General features: G+C 38.3%; 1 protein-coding gene across 1 annotated transcript in view; it reads left to right on the forward strand.

Annotated features, from left to right (window-relative positions):
- Positions 1-2,556: 2,556 nt before the first annotated feature.
- POP1 (processing of precursor 1, ribonuclease P/MRP subunit (S. cerevisiae)) overlaps positions 2,557-18,938 on the forward strand; it is a gene marked incomplete at its 5' end in the record, with an annotated part of 19,128 nt that continues 2,746 nt past the window's right edge. Inside the window, 12 exons of the mRNA XM_010180455.1 lie at positions 2,557-2,739; positions 3,625-3,800; positions 6,156-6,404; positions 6,947-7,034; positions 7,352-7,527; positions 8,148-8,395; positions 8,526-8,619; positions 9,403-9,514; positions 10,492-10,611; positions 16,282-16,397; positions 17,767-17,958; positions 18,835-18,938. The exon at positions 18,835-18,938 is cut by the window's right edge and continues 75 nt beyond it. Of these exons, the coding sequence (XP_010178757.1) occupies positions 2,557-2,739; positions 3,625-3,800; positions 6,156-6,404; positions 6,947-7,034; positions 7,352-7,527; positions 8,148-8,395; positions 8,526-8,619; positions 9,403-9,514; positions 10,492-10,611; positions 16,282-16,397; positions 17,767-17,958; positions 18,835-18,938 (1,858 nt within the window). The remainder of the gene's footprint in view (positions 2,740-3,624; positions 3,801-6,155; positions 6,405-6,946; positions 7,035-7,351; positions 7,528-8,147; positions 8,396-8,525; positions 8,620-9,402; positions 9,515-10,491; positions 10,612-16,281; positions 16,398-17,766; positions 17,959-18,834) is intronic.

The following is an 18,938-nucleotide window of genomic DNA, read 5'->3' on the forward strand; positions in this document are numbered from 1 at the left end:
TCCCAGGTACGTCTGGGGGACTCCCTGCCCAGGGCCGGCGTGGGTGTCCGCGTAGGGAGTGTCCCCAATCTTAGTCCCGGTGAGGCGTGCCCGGTGTGGGAACATCCCTGGGCTTCGTCCCCTGCTATGGACTTCTTTAATCACGGCACTCCTTAATACACGTTTTGTCTGCGTCATCTCTTCGACTGCACAACAAATCCCTCTCCGCCTGCTGCGGTTGCTCGTTTTAAAATGAATTTGAATGTTATATCCCATCCAGTGACCTCCCTTCTCCTTCTGTCAGGCCTAGGAGCTGCAGGAGGAGCTGGTTTAGCCTGGTAGCACTGTGGTAAATGCACTATTTTTCCATCAGATCAGCATGCTGTACCAATTCACCTTGGTGCTTGTGGCGTCCTGTATCTTTTGAGTATTGGCAGGAGGCAGCAAGACATTTCCCAAAAATGACAGGGTTGCTAGGTCATTGCTGGAGCATTTTGTACACAGGTAACCTTGGTAGCTGAAGACTGAAGGATCCTGACAACCTGTATGCCAGATGCTTTTCTCACCTGTGTGTTTCAACCTGCATCCTGTATGCTTCAACTGGACTTTGATTTCCACACCACCACCCTCTCCTTAATTTCATGGTTTTATTTTGTTACCTATATTGTTTCTGGAAAAAAACCCCACACACTTAAAAGCAGAGCCTGTTACTGCGAGGCCTTCAGAAGTTGACAAATTGCATCTTTGTGGTTGAACAAAAAATGCTTAAGTGTCACTTTGTATTTAGGTGACTGAAGAATTCCTAAGTGGTCAGAATGACATAGCAAATTATGGTCAGGCCCTGTCTGAAGATTTTGGAATATCATTGCAGGAGTACTACCAGATTAAACATATTTTTTTAACTCTGTGTAGTAAGTAGCTTCTGAGATTACATTGTTATGTTTTTCTGCCCTGTTGAATAGCATACATTTTCATCCATATAACCTTCTTCTGCAGTGTTAGTGACTATCTCGGCTTTATGGGGCTGTTTTGTAGAAATGGAAACAAAAAAAAATAAAAATAGGAGTTATAAAACTATGGATCTACATAGTACCTGAAATAATTTAAGTTTTCTTTAGATATTAAGTCAGTCACTGTCTTCTGAAACACTCTTCCATCATCTGATTAAAATACTTAGTTATTCCATTCTTAGGCTAATGTGATAGTCAAAAGGTGTTTCTGTGAAATGAGTTAGTTGCTGTCCAGTTACCCTTTCACCATTGACTTGGGCTTAGGTCTACACAGATTTGTTGACACAGGCAGCATCCGTCCTTCTCTCCCAGCTATTTCCTGCTCACCTTCACCTCACTATGTGGACAGTGTTGCTCCCAGCCATGTGGAGAACCCAGATCAGGGAGTTATTCCACATAAAAACTAACTTCTATTTCTACCCCAAATCATTTTTTCTATCTGAATTACTGCAGTTCTGTGTGTGTGGTTACATCAAGGCTGCAACAGCATTGGTGCTGAACATAAAACTTCAGCTTCCTGCTTATTTCATAGAATCATAGAATGGTTAATTATTTGTAATGGAGAAATTGACATTTTAAGTTCACATAAATCGAGGCTGCTGGAGGTGAGTCTGCTTCTGACTGTTCCTTGTGCCAATGATGGTATTGTTAGGACAATGTGATAGGCTTGTTTATAGAGCTGATCAACCTGAAAACTGGTATTTTTTTATCTCTTACTCCATTTCTCCTGACACATAGGTTGATATTCATTAGAGACTCTCCCTGAACTGTATGGTCCCACATTTCTTCATCCACTCATCTTGATGCAGTGGGTGAGGTAGTGGGAATGGCTGGGCCCTTTTTAGTCCAGTTCTCCAGAATGAGCTGCCTGAGAACCGTATCTCAAGTTGTGCTAGGAATCCTAACCAAAACTTAACTGAATATAAAGTAATCTTTAAATATAGACTTCAAGGCCCTCTTAAACTTGAAGTACTGTTAGTTGCTTACAACTTGAGAGGTAATTCTGTACCTTGGGAAGCTTGCTGTAGACTTTAGTTATTAATTTCAATATTGGTTTATATGCCTGTAGCACAAAAGTAACTTACTGCATCAACTCACAGTTATCATGCTTGCCTTTTTTATTGCTATAACAATATGTCAGTGAGACAACAATACATTTGCTTATGGGAAAAAAAAAATCAAAGGGCAAGAGGGAAAAAATATTAACTTTACTGGCTGAGTACTAAAACCCTGATTAGACAGTAGTAAAAATCACTACTGATGTTGCATAGACTGATTTTTAGTCAGGTCTTTCCTATTGGGTACTACTAGAGTATTGGAGGCAAAATCTGGATTTTCTACCATTTGCAGAATGTGTCCAAAAGTTACTTAATCTACTGCAGGCTTGCTGCAGGACAGTACGAAATTTTGATTTCTTCCTGTAAAGAACAACTTAATTCTTCTAATTTCTGATGGCTTTTTCAGGTGCATATATTAAATATAATAGGAGAAGTGTGCAATGCAGTCTAATGAGGAAAGACTATGTGTAGTTTTCAGTTACTCAGACTTTTCATCTCTAAACCTTCAGGAGATGTTCGTTCTGAGCAGCAGTATCAGCAGCAGAAATTTTCGAATCAGTCATCTGGGCCTTCTTACAGGAAAGACCAGTATTTTCCGAAAGGGCAAAATAGAGGAGAGAGAGGCAGAGGAAGAGGAGGATGGCAAGGAGGACGCCAGAGTGTTTCTGAGGAAATGCCGAAATACATAACAGGTTTGTATATAAGATACAGGTCATAATTTATATGTCCAGGGCAACTTGCTGGTGATTAAATTTGCTGTCTTTGTTTTTGTGCAAGAGCAAACTGATGCTACATTCTTCTGATTTTCCTAATTTTCTCCAAAATACAGAGATAGTTGTGTACTGGAATGAATGACCAGCTGTTGTTCAATGAGTCCTTGCAGATTTCTGAGTTGAAAAGTTATCATAGCTTCATAGAATGATTTGGGTTGGAAGGGACCTTAAAGATCATCCAGTCCTCACTTGTCATGAGGGGTATGCATTTTGATTTCTGTTTGCCAGTAAAATGAGTACTGACAGTTATTGTCTTTTAATGTATGCAGTGAAACTGGTTTTGACCCTGATGTGAGCTGAAGACAACTCTTCATTTAACAGAACATTTATTTAGGAAAGCACATCAGCTTTTCAAAATCTCGCAATGCTCCGATAGTAGATTCATGTCCGTAAACATAAAATAAGACTAAGCTCTGGACTTTTTTATTTGATCCTTTTAAAACAGTCTGTAATACGATTGCTGCTTCCCTTCTTTTCCATGCTGAAGTTTTTTTCATCTCCAATTACCATCTGAAAAGATTGTTACACTAATTTAATTAGAAAGTCCTTAATGCAAATAGGGTTATAACACGGTTTTCAGATTCATCCATGTATAAGTATTTGCTTAACCATATCTGTAAACTTCAGAATATCTAAAGAATTGAGATGTCTTCAGTGGTAGTATACAATATTTACTTTTATCTCAAGAAGTCATTAGATTGATGCACTAGGAATACTCTGCTTGAATTCAGTAATTTCTGTACAGTGTCTTTTTCTTTGATTTTTGCTGTTTGTCACGCTCTGATGCAGTTCTTTTCATTCCAGTGTCTACCTTTGCTCAAGCTCGTGCTGCTGAGATCAAGGCCATGTTGAAAGCAGTTGCGCAGAAGTCTTCCAACTCTCTAGTTTTCCAAACTCTACCTAGACACATGCGAAGGCGAGCTATGAGTCACAATATTAAACGCCTACCCAGGCGGCTCCAAGAGATTGCCAGGAAAGAGGTATGAGTGTATTTGATAGTATTCAATAGACTATATAGTGATCATAGCTAAGGCACAGTGTTCAGCTGTACATTGATTGATGTTCAGACCTGAGCTCATCTGCAAAACTTTCCTGTGTACACAGGTTCTCAAATTTTGACTGACAGTTGGATTAAAAATGCAGGAAGACCTCAGTTTTAGGTGGTAGTTCCAGTAGATCTCACTAACAACTTGCCTTTGTGATTATTGAACATCTTGAAAAGTTTATTAGAGTAGTGATGATAAAAGGGTCCACTTCAGGAGGAGTTGTTCAGGCAGTGCATTGGTCCCAGGTGATCCAGGAGTCCTTGATAACAGCACACCACAGATGTTGGGTGTGACCCTGCCAGCCTCCAGCCACCACAGCCCGTTCATGACTGGTGCGATGGTTCATGTGTTAATGCTCAAACGTGAGAAGTGCACTGGAGTTGTTGGCAGGCTGCATGCGTCTTCAGACTTACTAATTAACTATTCCTGGTTGCTTATGAAATGCTCTCATTTTGTGGCAATATCTCAAAATCTAGTCAGAATGCTCCTGTGGAGTTACTTGCTCCTTATCCACTGTGGCCTTCCTGTGTGGTGGGTTTTTTGTTTGTTTGGGTTTTGGGGTTTTTGTTTGTTTTTGTTTTGGGGTTTTTGTTTGTTTGGGTTTTGTTTTGGTTTTGGTTTTTGGGGTTTTTTTGTTTTTTGGGGTTTGGTTTGTTTTAAAAATCAATTAGTTGAGCAGGATTTTATTGTGAAATGATTTGTCTGATGTTTGACATTGATCACTTACCATCTCTAGATGCTTCTTAAAGTGATCAAGTGAGTTTGCTTGGTAAGTTTTCTATGTATTAAAGTTGACTGATTAACAAATTTCTTGCATTCTTTTTTCCCTTACATTGTGTTTTTTTAAGTTCTTTGAGACCTTACCCCCTCCACCCTGAGTTCCTGAAGATAATTGCTCATGATTCAGAAATTACTCTGGGTACTTTCACGCATTTTCCTTAGGGTGTGTTTTATTGGATCTTCATAACCTGTATCTCTTCTTTTACTGCTCTGGTTGGCATTCTTTTTGTTTCGTCAGTCATAACAAGAGATGCAATTTGGCCTGTTTTCTGAGAACTGAAGAAAGAAGGCATGGGCTATTTGTTCAATTAGTTATGTGCTCTATCCTTGTTAAATAATCTGTATTTCTTTACTGTTTATGCTTGGTTCCTTTATGTCCTGTTTTTTTAATTCATTTCACGTGATAGCATTTCTGACTTCTCAGTGTGCGCTCACACTTATTCTTCCATCCTTGTTTCCACTATGTTTTGTCTTCTCAAGTCTTGTGGTGTAGTTTGTGTGTTTGCACAGACTGTTGTGTTTCACGCTTTCTTGCAGCTTATCATATTTTCTGAGCTATTTCCATTTGTAAAGGTTCTGCTTATTACTTTTCAGTATTTGAAGTCTGCTTCTCCAAAGTTAACTGATATGGTTTTGCTATATTTTCTTCCTTTTTCTTAGATCCTTTATCATGACCATTTTCATCCAAACATTTACCTGGACCATCTCTTATCTCTTCATAAACATAAAGACATGCATTTTTAATCTACAGTACAACATCTCCTTTTCTCTAATTGTCTTTCTGAACCAAGGACTCATGTATCATTGATCCAGTGGCTTATATTGCCTACTCAGTGTTGGAATGATGGGTCTGATGTGAACCTGGGTTTTTTTTGTGCATTTCTATTTTGATGTCAAGGGTTGCTTCAGTGTTTTCTGTGCTCTTGGCCGTGATCTTTTAGCGTGACAGATCAAGCGTTGATTGAGAGAGTCAAGCCTTCCTCTCCAGCTGTGCATTCTGCTCTAATAATTCAGACCTTGACTGGATATTTATCACAAATTTGGTCAAGACATTACCATGATCCTTTCTTGTTCACTTGTACACATTGTAGAAGCCTTAGGGTCCTACCTGGAGTGTGAGAGTCTGCACTGCTTCTGTATGAGCTCAAGTCTCCAGCTGTTCCTAATGCCACATTCATTTGTTCATGTGGATACACTGATGTTGGGAAAATAGTTCACAAAGGAAGTAGCAGATCTTAGTGTTTACTGATAAGTTTCTGAATGTGTGAGAATTTTGTCTTTTTTGGTTTATTTATGCGTTCCAGTCAAATCTTTATGCACTTGTGTGGATGTGGTTTGCGTATGAAGTTTCAAAGTGTTAGTTATCCTCAAGAATTACTGAGAACTAATATCATAATAAAGTATAACTTAATGCTAGTACTTCCTGTATCCTTATATATGGCAGCCTTTTTCTTCTGCAGAAGTTTGTACTTTTGAGATTTACTTCAATATCCTCTCTTTTAAAAACAGGCGGAGAAAGCTGTACATCAGAAAAAGGAACAGTCAAAGACTAAATGCCGCAAAGCTAGAAGGCGCCACATAAACTTGGTAGCAGAGTTTAATTGCAGGCAAAGAAAGAATATTTGGCTGGAAACGCATATTTGGCATGCAAAGAGATTTCATATGGTAAAGAAATGGGGATACTGTTTAGGAGATAGCCCTACGGAGAAGAGCTACAGGGCTTGTTACCGAGCCATGACAAAACACTGCCTTCTTCAGGTACCACATTTACATCTGTTTTCTTTGTTATTTTGCCAAGGTGAAGTAATCAACTGTTCAGTTACAATGAATATTTCTGTCTCTTTGAAGTACTGTTGTGTCAGCTGTTAATAACTGCTAGATACAAAATGAGTGATTTCATAACTGTAATGAAGGATGGCAAGTATCTGAGAGAACAAGATGAACCTTTAGAAGAGTCTTATGGTAACTATAATTGAAATACTACATCATCAGTCTCTTCAAGAGCTCAGAGATTCAGTGAATCCCTGCATCATCTCCCTGAGCAGGATGCTATTAAAGACAGATGCTTTGTTCCACGTCCTTTTTGATCTGTTGGTTTGAGAGGCAGGTTGGCCCTCAGATGAGAAATGCCTGACAGCTCTCCTATAACTAGCAAAAAGAAAACTCATTTCTCTTTGACACCAATTCTAATGAATAAAAAATTACTACTTCAGTGTAAATTGTGAAGCTCTGTCTGGTCCTTCCTTGCCAGGCTCACTTTCAAGAGTTATTCTCCCTTCACCACTATCCTGTTGTTTCAGGACTTATCATATTATTGTTGCCTGGAGTTGACTGGTAAAGAGAATGAGCTTCGGAAGCAACTTGCTCGACTATGTAGCACTGACACAGGTAAAATTTCTGTTGTTCAAAATAAAGTTAAGATTCTGAATAGGCTGAGGGATGACCCATGCTTTGCCTTCATTAAAATCCCACCAATCTCAGTAGTTGTAACTGACTTGATACTGAGTTGTGATTTTTGGTTGAAAAATTAAAATGTCTCGTACTAGGACTAGACATTCTTATTTTTAGTTCCTTATAAATAAACTAATTGTGGTACGTGTTCTTTCTTTGATACTGTAACAGCAGCCAGACTGAATTTCAGTTTTTTCTTGAGAGAGATTTTCTTGAGGGAGATTACTTTGTTTTTCAATGAGTATCTTCTTTAGGATTAACGTTTGAAGAGGCTTCTTGTCTGTCTGGAAGATTTGAGGGTTCCCTGAATCTCTACCGAGTAGATAGCTATCCTGAGGATATGCTTGGTCCTGTTACATTTATTTGGAAACCCAGGGATGGGTCTGAAAACAGACAGTTGTGGATCTGGATGCATCCAGCTCTCAAACAGGTATTTTTTTCTTTATATTTGAACTCTTGATTTCCTTATACATTGCACATTTTTAATGGTGCAGATACCTTCTGGAAGGTGTAGAATAGCTGGATATAATGAACAGTTTTAGGAAGTAAAAGTTGGAAGACTGTTTCTGCTCTAACAGTATTTATGTTGTGCAGCTTGTTTTTGTAAAGCTTGTCCAGAAGGTGCATACCTCTGAGGTTTTTTTAGAGTTTGAGCTTGTTAAAAGTTTTCTAGTTTCCCTTGCTTCAGGATACATTTGCAGTATAATGTTGCTTGATTCACATCCTTCCCACTGGCACCCCCAACAGGCTAAGTTTGGTCTCATCACAGACAATCATAATCTGGTACTTAGCTGTGAACTTTGAAAAAATAAAAGTACGATTTTGTGCACCAGCAATTTTTATTATGTTAATTTGAGTGTGAATAAATCCTTAGCAATGTTCAGTATTACTTACAGCTCTTGATAGCAAGCCCTGGACTTGAGCAGAATAAAGTGTATTCTCTTAAATCCATATAGGAAAATAAAATAGTAGAGTGTCATTTTAAAACTGTACTTAAGCTTTGCAATGCATTGCTTATCATTCTAATCCAAACTTTTCATTTTTATTAAGGACATACTGAGAGAGTTAAAAGCAATTTTTCAGTGTTCAGAGCCTGAAGAAACCTATATTCCTAAGCCTGTTACAACATCAATTCAAGAGGAAAAACAAATGGATGTTCTGAGCCTTGGCAAGAAAAGAAAGAAGGAGGATAAAGAAGGAGAAAAAGCTGTACCAGTGAAAAAAATAATTGGTGATGGCACTAGAGATCCATTCCAGTCCTACTCTTGGATCTCACAAGCTACTGGCATTGTGTTGAGGTTTGTTCATAGTAGAGTCAGAAACTGTGACCCTTAACCAGTTAATATAGCTGAATTCTGGCTTAACAGTACTGGGGAAAAAATTGCCTGGTTTAGGATTGCATTCACTTGTAATTTTCCTCTGTTTCAGTGATCGAACTATGGAGGTTCTCAGATATCGGCTCATTGGCCCATTATCACACTCTGTCCTTACAGAGACCTTGAAAGCTGCTTCTCTTCAAACAGTAAGACACTTGGCAGTTTGTATGTTACTGTAATTTTGATAAGGTTTCTAGAATGTGCAAGCTTGGTTTTGGTAGAAAGAATCTTAAACTAGCTAACCTTAATTATTATAAAGGCTAACCTATGTATTTCTACTCTGTTAGCTTTCCTGTATTGAGCCTCTTGACTAGTGCTGATCTCAAGAAGAACTCCTAAATGGATTTTAAGTGGAAGTAGGAAGAAAACAGAAGCAATGGTGCTGTTGAGCAGGCTTTATAGTTTCTGCTGTAGTGGTGTATTGTGCTGAGAGGTCCAGAATAATTCATATTCTCTTTGACAAACCATAGATCATATTTCCCAGGCAATGAGCTAGAGCACCTAGAACTAAAGGTCAAGACGTGTAAGGTATTGAAAACTTGCATTTTCAGTCAAATATGCAATTTCTTCAGGTTTTAGTGTTTTGTCCACTTCTTGCCACATAGCATCACTCTGATTTTAATGGGGTTTTTTTGGTCTCTTGCAGCAAACATTGAGGCCATGAAATCTCTGGCCTTCTGTAAGAAATAATTAGGAAGCATTGTGGATTGCTTTGTTTATTTTTTGGAAGACAGGTTAAATTAAATATTTTATTTGGATTACTGTAAGGTGAAGTATAGGAGTAGACTGCATCAGGAAAAAATCATTTTGGTTTGACACTGCAACAGAGAGCAAGCAACCATAGTGGTTAAGGCAAACTGAGAGTAAATTGGTATTGATAAAAAGTACTGAATAACAACTTGTGTTTAATTAGATGTGTTGTTTTCCAGGAGATGGCAGATCCAGAGACAGAACTGAATAACTGGTGGGTAGAAAACTGCAAGGACTCTGAGAAAGTATCTCTTCATCAACGTCAAAGTGCTATCTTTGAGCTATTAGAAGGTATTTGGGCATGTGGATGCTATGGGATGAATGGGAAGCTCTTAAACTCTTATGGTCAAAACTGACGTGCTAATAAGTTAACTTCAATTTGGAAGTGCTTATTTTTTGCTTGATCAAGAGAGTGATGTCATTGAGCATGTGCTTAGTTAATTACCATGGAATGACACAGATTTGAGAAATGTTACATTAAGTATTTTTAAGGGAATTTTAATCCTCTATATAGTCCAAACTCTTATTAGATGAACTGAATCTTGTTTCTTATCTTCATGAACTTAGATTTGAGATTGCTGATGAGACGCACAGTCTGACATATACACTCACTCTCTTCCCCCCTACACACCAAATTAAGGTGATAAATTGTACAATACCTTCACAGATATAATTGTAGGCTCCTATCCAAAGTGAAAGTATTACACCTTGCTTTATATTTTTTTGTTTCTAATGAACAGTTGTATATTTCACTGAGTTGTAAAGTATCATAAAATTAACAACATCTCACTTTCTATCACTGTAGCAGGTAAGAAACTGACTTTGGTAGAACTCACACTATACTCAAGCTATCCCAATGTGAGGCAGTTAAGCAGAGATAAGGTACAACTTTAAAAAAAAATAATTAAAATTTCCTTTCTCTGGAAGGCGAGTATAAAACAAAGGTTGGTTGTTCTTTAAGAGATGTGCCAAATGCAAATAATGAATCAAGTCTGTAAGTTGTGAGAGTGACTTCACTTGTATGCTAAGCATAAATGCAATTGCAAACTATGTCTTATGCTGCTATTGTTGTCTTTTGTTACTGGACATTTAACAAGCATCGATGAGTGTTAAAAACCATATTCAGTTGAGTACTCTGGATGGATTGCTCCTCTGGCTTACAGTAGGGTCACATCCATGCAGCCAAAAATGCACAAAGTGGTAGTGCAGAAAAAAATCACAACTTAATTGGTGGTTTCATGGCAGTGTTCATCTGTGTATTTTTAAAGGGCTAAGTTCACCATCAGAAATGCTACCAGGTACGATACTGGGCCTAACTGTTGGAGATCCTCGAGTCAATTTGCCAAAAAAGAAGATAAAAACCATGCCAGACTTTGAAAAATACCAAGGTAAAATGTTTTGCTTATATTATGATTCCCCTGGAACTGCCAAAGGCAAGAGATTCAGTTTCTCTCTACACTTTCTTGTTTTCATTTACTTTCATCTTCTACTGATTGTCTTTTGCTGTTTTCTGTCTCTAGCATTTGATTTCAGAATGTTTCATTCCCCTTTCCACAGCCTCTGGCAGAACAGAAACAGTTTGAAAGTTGCATAGGTTGTAGAACAGCTTGTGAGGAAGGGACATGCACCAAAGCTGGTCTTGTGCTCAGTGGAAGCCTCTGTCTGACCGTACAGATGATCCAGGTTCGAATCCTGGCAAGGCCAACCAGGTGCTAAAAGCTACTTAGCAAGTTTCTGTTGGGTACTTGGTCTCCCTGATGGTGTTTATCTCTCCAAACAGATAATCTACTGTTTCTGGTTTGTAGCCTTACCTTTCACTTAAATCAGGTTGTACACCTGTTTCAGTTACTGTCTTTTACCTCTCTGCACAACTCTCAGTTGTTTGGATTTTCTTACATCCTCCTATTGTACCCTCTGTATCTAGAAAGTTTTTCCTCCTGTTAATTAGTTCTTATCAGCTGACTTTCTCATCAATGTTCCTGTTGGAAATGCTGCAGCATACACAACCTCTACTTTGGTTCCTTCCTGCTGAGAAGTAAGGTGAGCTATATAGCACTTGTTCACAGATACTGGTTTTAGCTGGTAAAGGAGTTAGCAACTACAAGTATTTCAGCCCCCTTCATTCTGTTTGTCATGTCTGTGAAGATGTGTTCAAGAAGGCAAGATCTGTAGAAGGCATCTAAGCATTGGAAATGTCTCATAGTTTCTCTCCCACTTCCAAAGCTGGCTGTCCCTCAGGAAGGAGGGCCACGGTAAAGAAGTAATGCTGTAAGAGTGAGTCAAAAGGAAGAAAATACCTCTACCTTTTTTCCTTTGGCTGTCTAGAAATGGACATCTTCAAGGTCTACTTGGGGTTAACCTTCACTTGCAAAAATTCTTCTAAACCACATTCAGAAAAGCTGGTGTTGCTTTGTAAGTTCTGTCTGAGTATTTTTTGTTTGTTTGTTTTATTATGAGCTCAAAACTGCATCTACCCTCTCTGACTTCTGTTTGGGAGAGGGAGAAGGTCATTTATCAGCTAGCAAGGAAACGATACCTTCTAATGTAGATTCTACTAAAGGACTTGATGTTACACGAGTTTGTCACTACTAAGTACGTTGAGGAGGCAGAAAGATGAAAGAAATACAGCTGTCTTGTAGTAGAAAATCAAAAGAACATCATGGTAATGAAGTACAAAAGGAGAGGGCAACCCTCCTACATGAAGCAGTTAAGGAGAGAGTTGGGGAGACTAATGGTGTAGCAGGGAAAGTGGCTGCTGTTTTCCACATTTCTGACCTGTGTGACTTCCAGTGCTGTGCAGGAGGAGTTACAGGATCATTCACAATCATCTCCTGCATGCCTATTACATGTGCAGTGGAGGAATCCTATGGCATGATAGTTCATGTCTCCTTCCTGAGAAACTCAAGACTGAAGTCTAACAGCCACTCTCCTGTGTGCCTCATTCTTCGGTGTTAGTTGGAAAGAGGCTATTACTACTCTCCAAAGACTTGTTCCTGACCTAATTTTGTAGTTGGCTATGTGATAGCTACAACCTGTGCTGTGTCTCTGCCTTAATGGTCCTCCTTGTTCAAGTAGTTAAAAGCAGAGAAGCATTTACAGCTCTTTACTGTTTCAAGACCCATATAAAATCTTAATGAATTCTATCAGCCTAGTTTGTAATCTTCTTATAGCGTATATTTCACTACCTCTATACACCAGTTAGGTTTGGTTTTTTTATTCTGTAAGCCTCCTTGATCGGCTGGCAGGTTTACAGAAATTTAAAAATCAGTTAACTATATGAAGGAGAACCTATTGAAGGCCACTCAGTGCAAAAGCATCACCACTGGCTGAAGAAGTCTGTAAGCCACAAGTGGCTAGGAACCGGCAAAGTGAGGAAATGCAACACTACATAGTGATTTTAGTGTTGTACTTTTTCCCAGGACCCTGTTATTGACCACACTTGGAATCAGATTACCAACAAGAATTTAATCAAAATCAGCATGTTCCCATAGATTATACTATCTTGATTTAGCATTTTTGGCAGCGTTTTCCCAGTCAGTTCTGTCCCCTCATTCTACTGGTTCTTTTGGAGACACCTGGAAATGGAGGCTATCCTTCAGTTTTTTGAAGGGAAATTTGTTTACCCAAAAAAGAAAGGAATTTAATCATGGAACACAGTATACTGTCACTACAGCAATAGTGTTACCAACATTTCCACAGTAACACCCACCCAAAGAAAGTTAGAGTTCCCTAAAATCTGTAATTCCGTTTGGGTGATATTAATTTGCCCTTTTTTTTGCTTCTTGGATATTCAAATACCAATAGGATTAGTATTAGTAAGGTTGCAATGGCACTGCATATGTTAGCAGATTCTGTGTGTGCTTTAGTCTCTTGTTCTTTAACATTGTGTAAAAGCTAACTGGTTTTTTTAGGAAGTCTTTACTAATTTAAAGATGCATTGTTTGTCAAATGAGTGAATAGTTTAGGCAAGTTACAGCCATCATCTTTGTGGATTGTCATATGTGCCATCAGTGAAATAATACACATCTGAACTTTTTTTTTTTCTCCTTCAAAATGCTCTTCTAAGATATGCCTCTGTAGTTTTACCCCTGTGTCCTGTTGCCAAATCAAAGGTAATTTCAGTTTTTCCCATTTACTCTCACTCCTGAATGCATATGCACATGTGCAGGCTGTGTGTTATAGACATGTGCTGATGGGATTTAATCAAAGAAATGCCTTAATTTCTTCAGGCTGGAGGATAGAAAGTTTGAATAAATCATTTTTCACTGCCTTCTCAGCAGCTTTATGTCTTCTGTAAGTCAAGACTCCTAGTAAGCAGTCTGTGCTTACATGACTTACATGACATGACATCTAGTCTAGGTGATCCTGCTCTGGCAGTGGGGTTGGACTGGATGATCTTTCAATGTCCCTTCCAACTCATAATACTCTGTGATTCTGTGACTGCAAATTAGTGCTGTTCTTTCTTCCATTTTGAAAGTGCTCTTCTGACATTTTTATATGCTTTTACTGTCTTCTGTGGGAGAATGCAAATTCTAGTGCCTTAAAAACTGCTCAACATGGAGTATGGTGGAGCTTTTAAACAATCAGTGAAGGAGATACATAGAAGGACAATGCATCATGAAAGATAAGTGAGCTCAAGTTCCCTCTGCAGACACAGAGCTTGTGTCCTTGCCTGTAAGTGTACCTCTTGCAGAGGTGTAGATCTCTCTTTAGGTATCCAGTTGTCCACACATCAATATGTACGTATGGGTGAAACTGCTCCCTAGCAGTGCTTATAGTTTTGGTTTTTTCTGCTATTTCCTCACAGAGCGAAGGAAATATTTTAAATAGACGAATTCCTACTCTTAGGCCTGTCTTTTAAGACTGTTAAGATACTCGGCTCTGCAGATCAGAACAGCAGCTTGAAATGGAACAAAACCTTCCTCTATCTGTCTGTATTGCCTAAGCACCAACCATTGACACCAGCAGAAGTAGATAATGTGCTGATTGTCACTGAGTTTTGTGTGCTTAGTTATACAACTCCCTATTTCCTATACTAGCTCTAACATCTTACTTCCACTATCATCAGCAACTTACTCATCAGTAGGGTTATTTCCCCAGCAAACTTAAAATGTGAACTAAAGAAAGCAGGAGAGAGGTAAGTAAAGAGAACTGATGTGAGGATTCGGGATTATGATTAGAATTATAGTATGCTTAGTAGAGAGTTTAAATTCTCCAAGTTCAATAGGGATTAAGCAGAAAGAATGTACCAAGTTGGAGAAGGATATTTTAGGGTAGTGATGAGGATACTCAATGGACTGTGATGATGGAAAGAGACTGACTTTAAAAGGCTTTCTAAAGTGGAAAAAATTGCTCATAGGATTATGGAATATAGGAATTGTAAAGAACTCCAAGAATATGACCAGGATGGACTGCCTGAACTGTGGTAATAGAAAGAAGTGGAAAAAAAAAGCAGAGAAAGTTACAGTAAATAATTTACAGTTGGAGGAACTAGAACATGTTTAAATAATTTAACATAAAGAGATTCTGATATTTGCAAATGCTTCATGTACAGAAGGTGGAAAAGTCACTTTCCTTACCTTATGTTTGCTAATAATTATGCACTCTTCCCCCTTGGTTATCTGCAAGAATCAGGAAGGAATTTTCCACCACCACTTCATACAGTTTTGTTGCTGTTTTTTCTAATTTGGGGCATTGATGTTTGTTTTATCCCCAGACTGAATGGGCTTTGCACCTGGGAGTACTGAGGTTTTTTATGTTCCTGCTCAGGTTCCTGCTCAGGTTCCTGGTCTTAATTTTTGGTCTGAGAAGGAATCCTTCTGGCTTAATTGACAGGGAGTTGGCAAGGGTTTCCTTTTTAGTTGTATCGTTCTTAATCTGAAGGAATGCCACCCTATTCTGCTGATTTCTTTATTATTTCGTCATCTCCTGTAAATGTAACTCATCAGCAAGAATGCATAGCAAGTATCAGCATAACACCACCGAACTGTCAGGAGTGCTGCTGTAATTAGTATTTCTTTTGTAGATTATGCAACTCTTAGTAATGGGGAAATGTTAAAGATTATGGATTTTAAATAAGTAATTATTGCAATTCTGTTTGGCAGTACCTATTTTATTGTTAGTACCACTGAATGATCCCTGTCTTTTGTGCTTGAAGTCTTTGTAAACAGTAACTGGAAAAATTAGCTGAAACTTCTTTTGAAAGAAAAATTATTAAAAAACCCGAAACTCATCACATTATGTTCCTTTAATATGTAAGACCTTGTAGGTTACAAAATGACCAGCAGTCCCTGTAAATTTTAATCACGTAACTATTAATACGTTCATTGTATTGTTTATTGGTAAGAATTATTTTACTTAAAATATGGATCACTAAAGGTAGGTACACATTTTCTCTGCTTTGGTTAGATTGCAAAGCCAAAAAAGAGACAGGTTATCAAATACCTCAGTGAATAGTTATAAAGCTGGCAGTGTTACTTGTCTTCAGTAACACACACAACAGTTGGTCTGTGCTTGTGTAAGCAAAGAATAGTTCCTTCCTTGACGTGCAGAGCTTGAAAAGATCTGAGTAGTTTCATGCTAGCCATATCCATAAAAGTATTTCCTGTGTGTCCATTTCTCAAAGGTCACTGTTGGTTCTCTTACAGTTTTACTTAGGTAGACTTATTTCAGGCTTTGTAATTTTGCTCTGTCTGATTTTTAACAAACCTGTTGAGCTTCACACTCTGACTTAAAGGTCAGATTCCAGAATATTAAAGATGGCATGCTAAAGATATAACTTAAATTAACAAAGGTGATGCCATTTGTAATAAGAAATGCATGTTTGTAAGAGAATTCCAGGTTAATACTCCTTAAACTAACAGTTTATTTCATGTTTTGTATTTTGAAAAATGTGATTGTAAGATATTCCAGAAGCAGTGATGTTTGTTAAGCTTTTAATAGTCAGTTTCCTTAGTTGTCTGCTCATTGTACTTAAGATAGTGGAGTGATTTTGTTAATTCCATGCTTAAGCCACAAAAATTGTCTGAATTTTGTTTGAAGGTTCTTTTCTTTTGTAGATAATGCTAAAGTTAGGCAGCTGTACCTGAAGGGTGTACCTGTAGACTGTGCTCACAGCTTTATCTGGGACCGAGACATCTGTAAGAACGTCACTGAAAATAAAATCTCAGAGCAGGTAACTAAGAAGGTGGATTGTGAAGGAGAAAATGGCTAATGGTGCATGGAGTCCATAGAGTGAGACTCTCGAAACTTGTATAAATCCAAGAACAGTAGTTTCCTAATGTCATAGTATGCAGCTGCTGAACTGAGGTGTTTCTTTTGTAGCCTTTGTGTAATGTTCTTGCACAACCATTATTCAAAAAGTTTTATTGGATTCTCTGCACAACTAAATAGTTGTAGGTTTATTTATCAGAAGGGTTTGATTTTCATACATCACCTTGACTTGTGCAGCAGATAAAAGGGATGAAGTGACACAGAGAGGCTCTGGCCATTCACTCCTCAGTCATAGCCAGGATGATTCCCCTGACAAAAGAATTGCAGAAGTTGGAAGGAAGTAAATCCCTCTGGTTCTGAACTGCAGCACACTGTGTTGTGGGCATTCTGGGCAGTATCTGTGATTTGTAGACAGCTTTAAATGTGCTGTTACAGGTTTGAAATCTCCTATCTTGACATTTCCATTGGCAATGAAGGACCAAACCATAAAATGCATGGGTAAAAAGGTAATTTAGTCACAAGGGTTGATAACCTTTCAGCAGTGTTGTAATCAAAAAGAGAATACTTGTATGGCAGAAACATATTCTAAATACTCTCCTTAAGACGATTAGTTTTCTGCTCTTTCAGGCTGACTGCCATACTGTGAAAAAGCAGAGTACTTACAAAAAAACCTACAGTAGCACATAACAGTTATCAACACAGTCTTTTTGTATATGACAGTGTTCTTCATGCTGTCATGAAATGTAGTGTTTGCTTACCTTATCAAACAGCTGATGCAGAAGGGACATGTAAAAAGGCAGTGTGATGGTCTGGTTTTTTAATAAATATGTTCTTAAATGTGGTACATTGAAATACAACAGCTGGTGATTGACAAAGCCTTGCTGCCAGCGTGCTTTATGTGAAACTGTTTTGTGACCAAATGTTCTTTCCATCTCCCTGGATGTAGTTCAGATTTGCTCCATGTATTGACAGACTGTCTCAAAGCACCAGTTCAGTCTAGTCGTGTGCACAGATCTATAAATACCAACTTGCAATACTTATTTTTCTTCCTTTGTCTGTGCTGTACATTCTTAATCTGAGTTGCAGTACCTTCCCTTCATCAAGGTCTGCAGAAGTAAGAAGGAGAGGAAAAGAGGGCTTAATATTTTTTTCTGAAAATATTTTTCATGCTTCGGTGAAGGTCAGATGCTACACTAAAATATGTAGCATATTACTAGTATATTTTGCCTAGTTACAAGCTCATCTCCTCTTTGTGTCACAGAAGGGTATCTGGAAGAGGGAAGAATGGTTACTAATTTACGGGACTAACTTACTAACTAACTTCTTTTCAGGATTTAAACCAGATGAGAGCTCAATTACTGGTACCTGGATCACACCTTGATTTGGGTCCTCGTGAATCTAAGATTCCCATACTGTTGGTGCAGCAGCCAGGGAAAGTGGCTGGAGAAGATCGCCCAGGATGGGGGAGTGGCTGGGATATCTGTCTCCCAAAGGGTTGGGGCATGGCTTTCTGGATTCCTTTTGTAAGTGACTTTCATTGCAAATTGCAAGTAAATATGGCAAATTATGTAGTTTGGTTCAAAATAATCGATTTTAGAGTCTTCACATTGTGTATCCAATTCACAATTACAGGATCAAAATCCCACTTTAAAAGAGAGTGTATGAGCTGGTTAATGACAGAGGCTTGGTCTTAAAACCCTAAAAATAAACAGCTTTCCATATCTTCTGTTGGGTCTAACTGTGCCTACGTGGCAGTCTAAAGCAGGAAATCAGAGTGGGGAGTAAGGTGAGAGAGCTGATCCTATACCTCTGGTTTTGTGTTTCTAAGGGCATATTTCTCTACAGAGAAATCATTTTGTGCCGGCTGCTAATCCATTTCCAGCTTGGCTCTCCCCACCACTCTGTCAACAAATTGGTTGTCTCTGAGCTTCAAACACAAAGTTTGAGTTAAGCTTGAACACTCTGATGCTGTTTGGAGTATCCTGCTTTGAATGTTCACATGGCAGTTTCACTGTCTTTCTGCAGTTAAATTTATGCTTTTGAATGTGCAGGGGGATTAATTGCAGTGATACCTATTGTACAGTTAAAATAAATTGAGCAGTGACTTTGTCAAAGTAATACAACATTACTGGCAGCGTACAAGGTCAGATTGAATTTTTCTTCAACTTTATTGATAGTTTTTCAGAATTAAATGTAAAGAGCATGACTAACATCTTTCTTGAAATTAGCATCTAGAACTGTGAAAACCATACGTAAGTTGTTTTTTTTTTTTGAAAGCTAAAGTGATAGAATTCCCATTTGCTAAGGCAGTAGCTTCTGGAGCATTAATGCTCTGTTTCAGTTAGGAATCCAGAATCAGTACAAACGTTGCTTTATTTGGGTTTTGTTTACCTTAACAGATATATCGAGGTGTACAAGTCGGTGGCTTGCAAGAGGCATTAAAGCATTCTGAATATCAAAGAACACCTCACACTCCAAACGATTTCCCAGACTGCCAGGCAGG

Source organism: Mesitornis unicolor, unplaced genomic scaffold (genome assembly GCF_000695765.1).
Source record: "Mesitornis unicolor isolate BGI_N332 unplaced genomic scaffold, ASM69576v1 scaffold12023, whole genome shotgun sequence".
NCBI lineage: Eukaryota > Metazoa > Chordata > Aves > Mesitornithiformes > Mesitornithidae > Mesitornis > Mesitornis unicolor.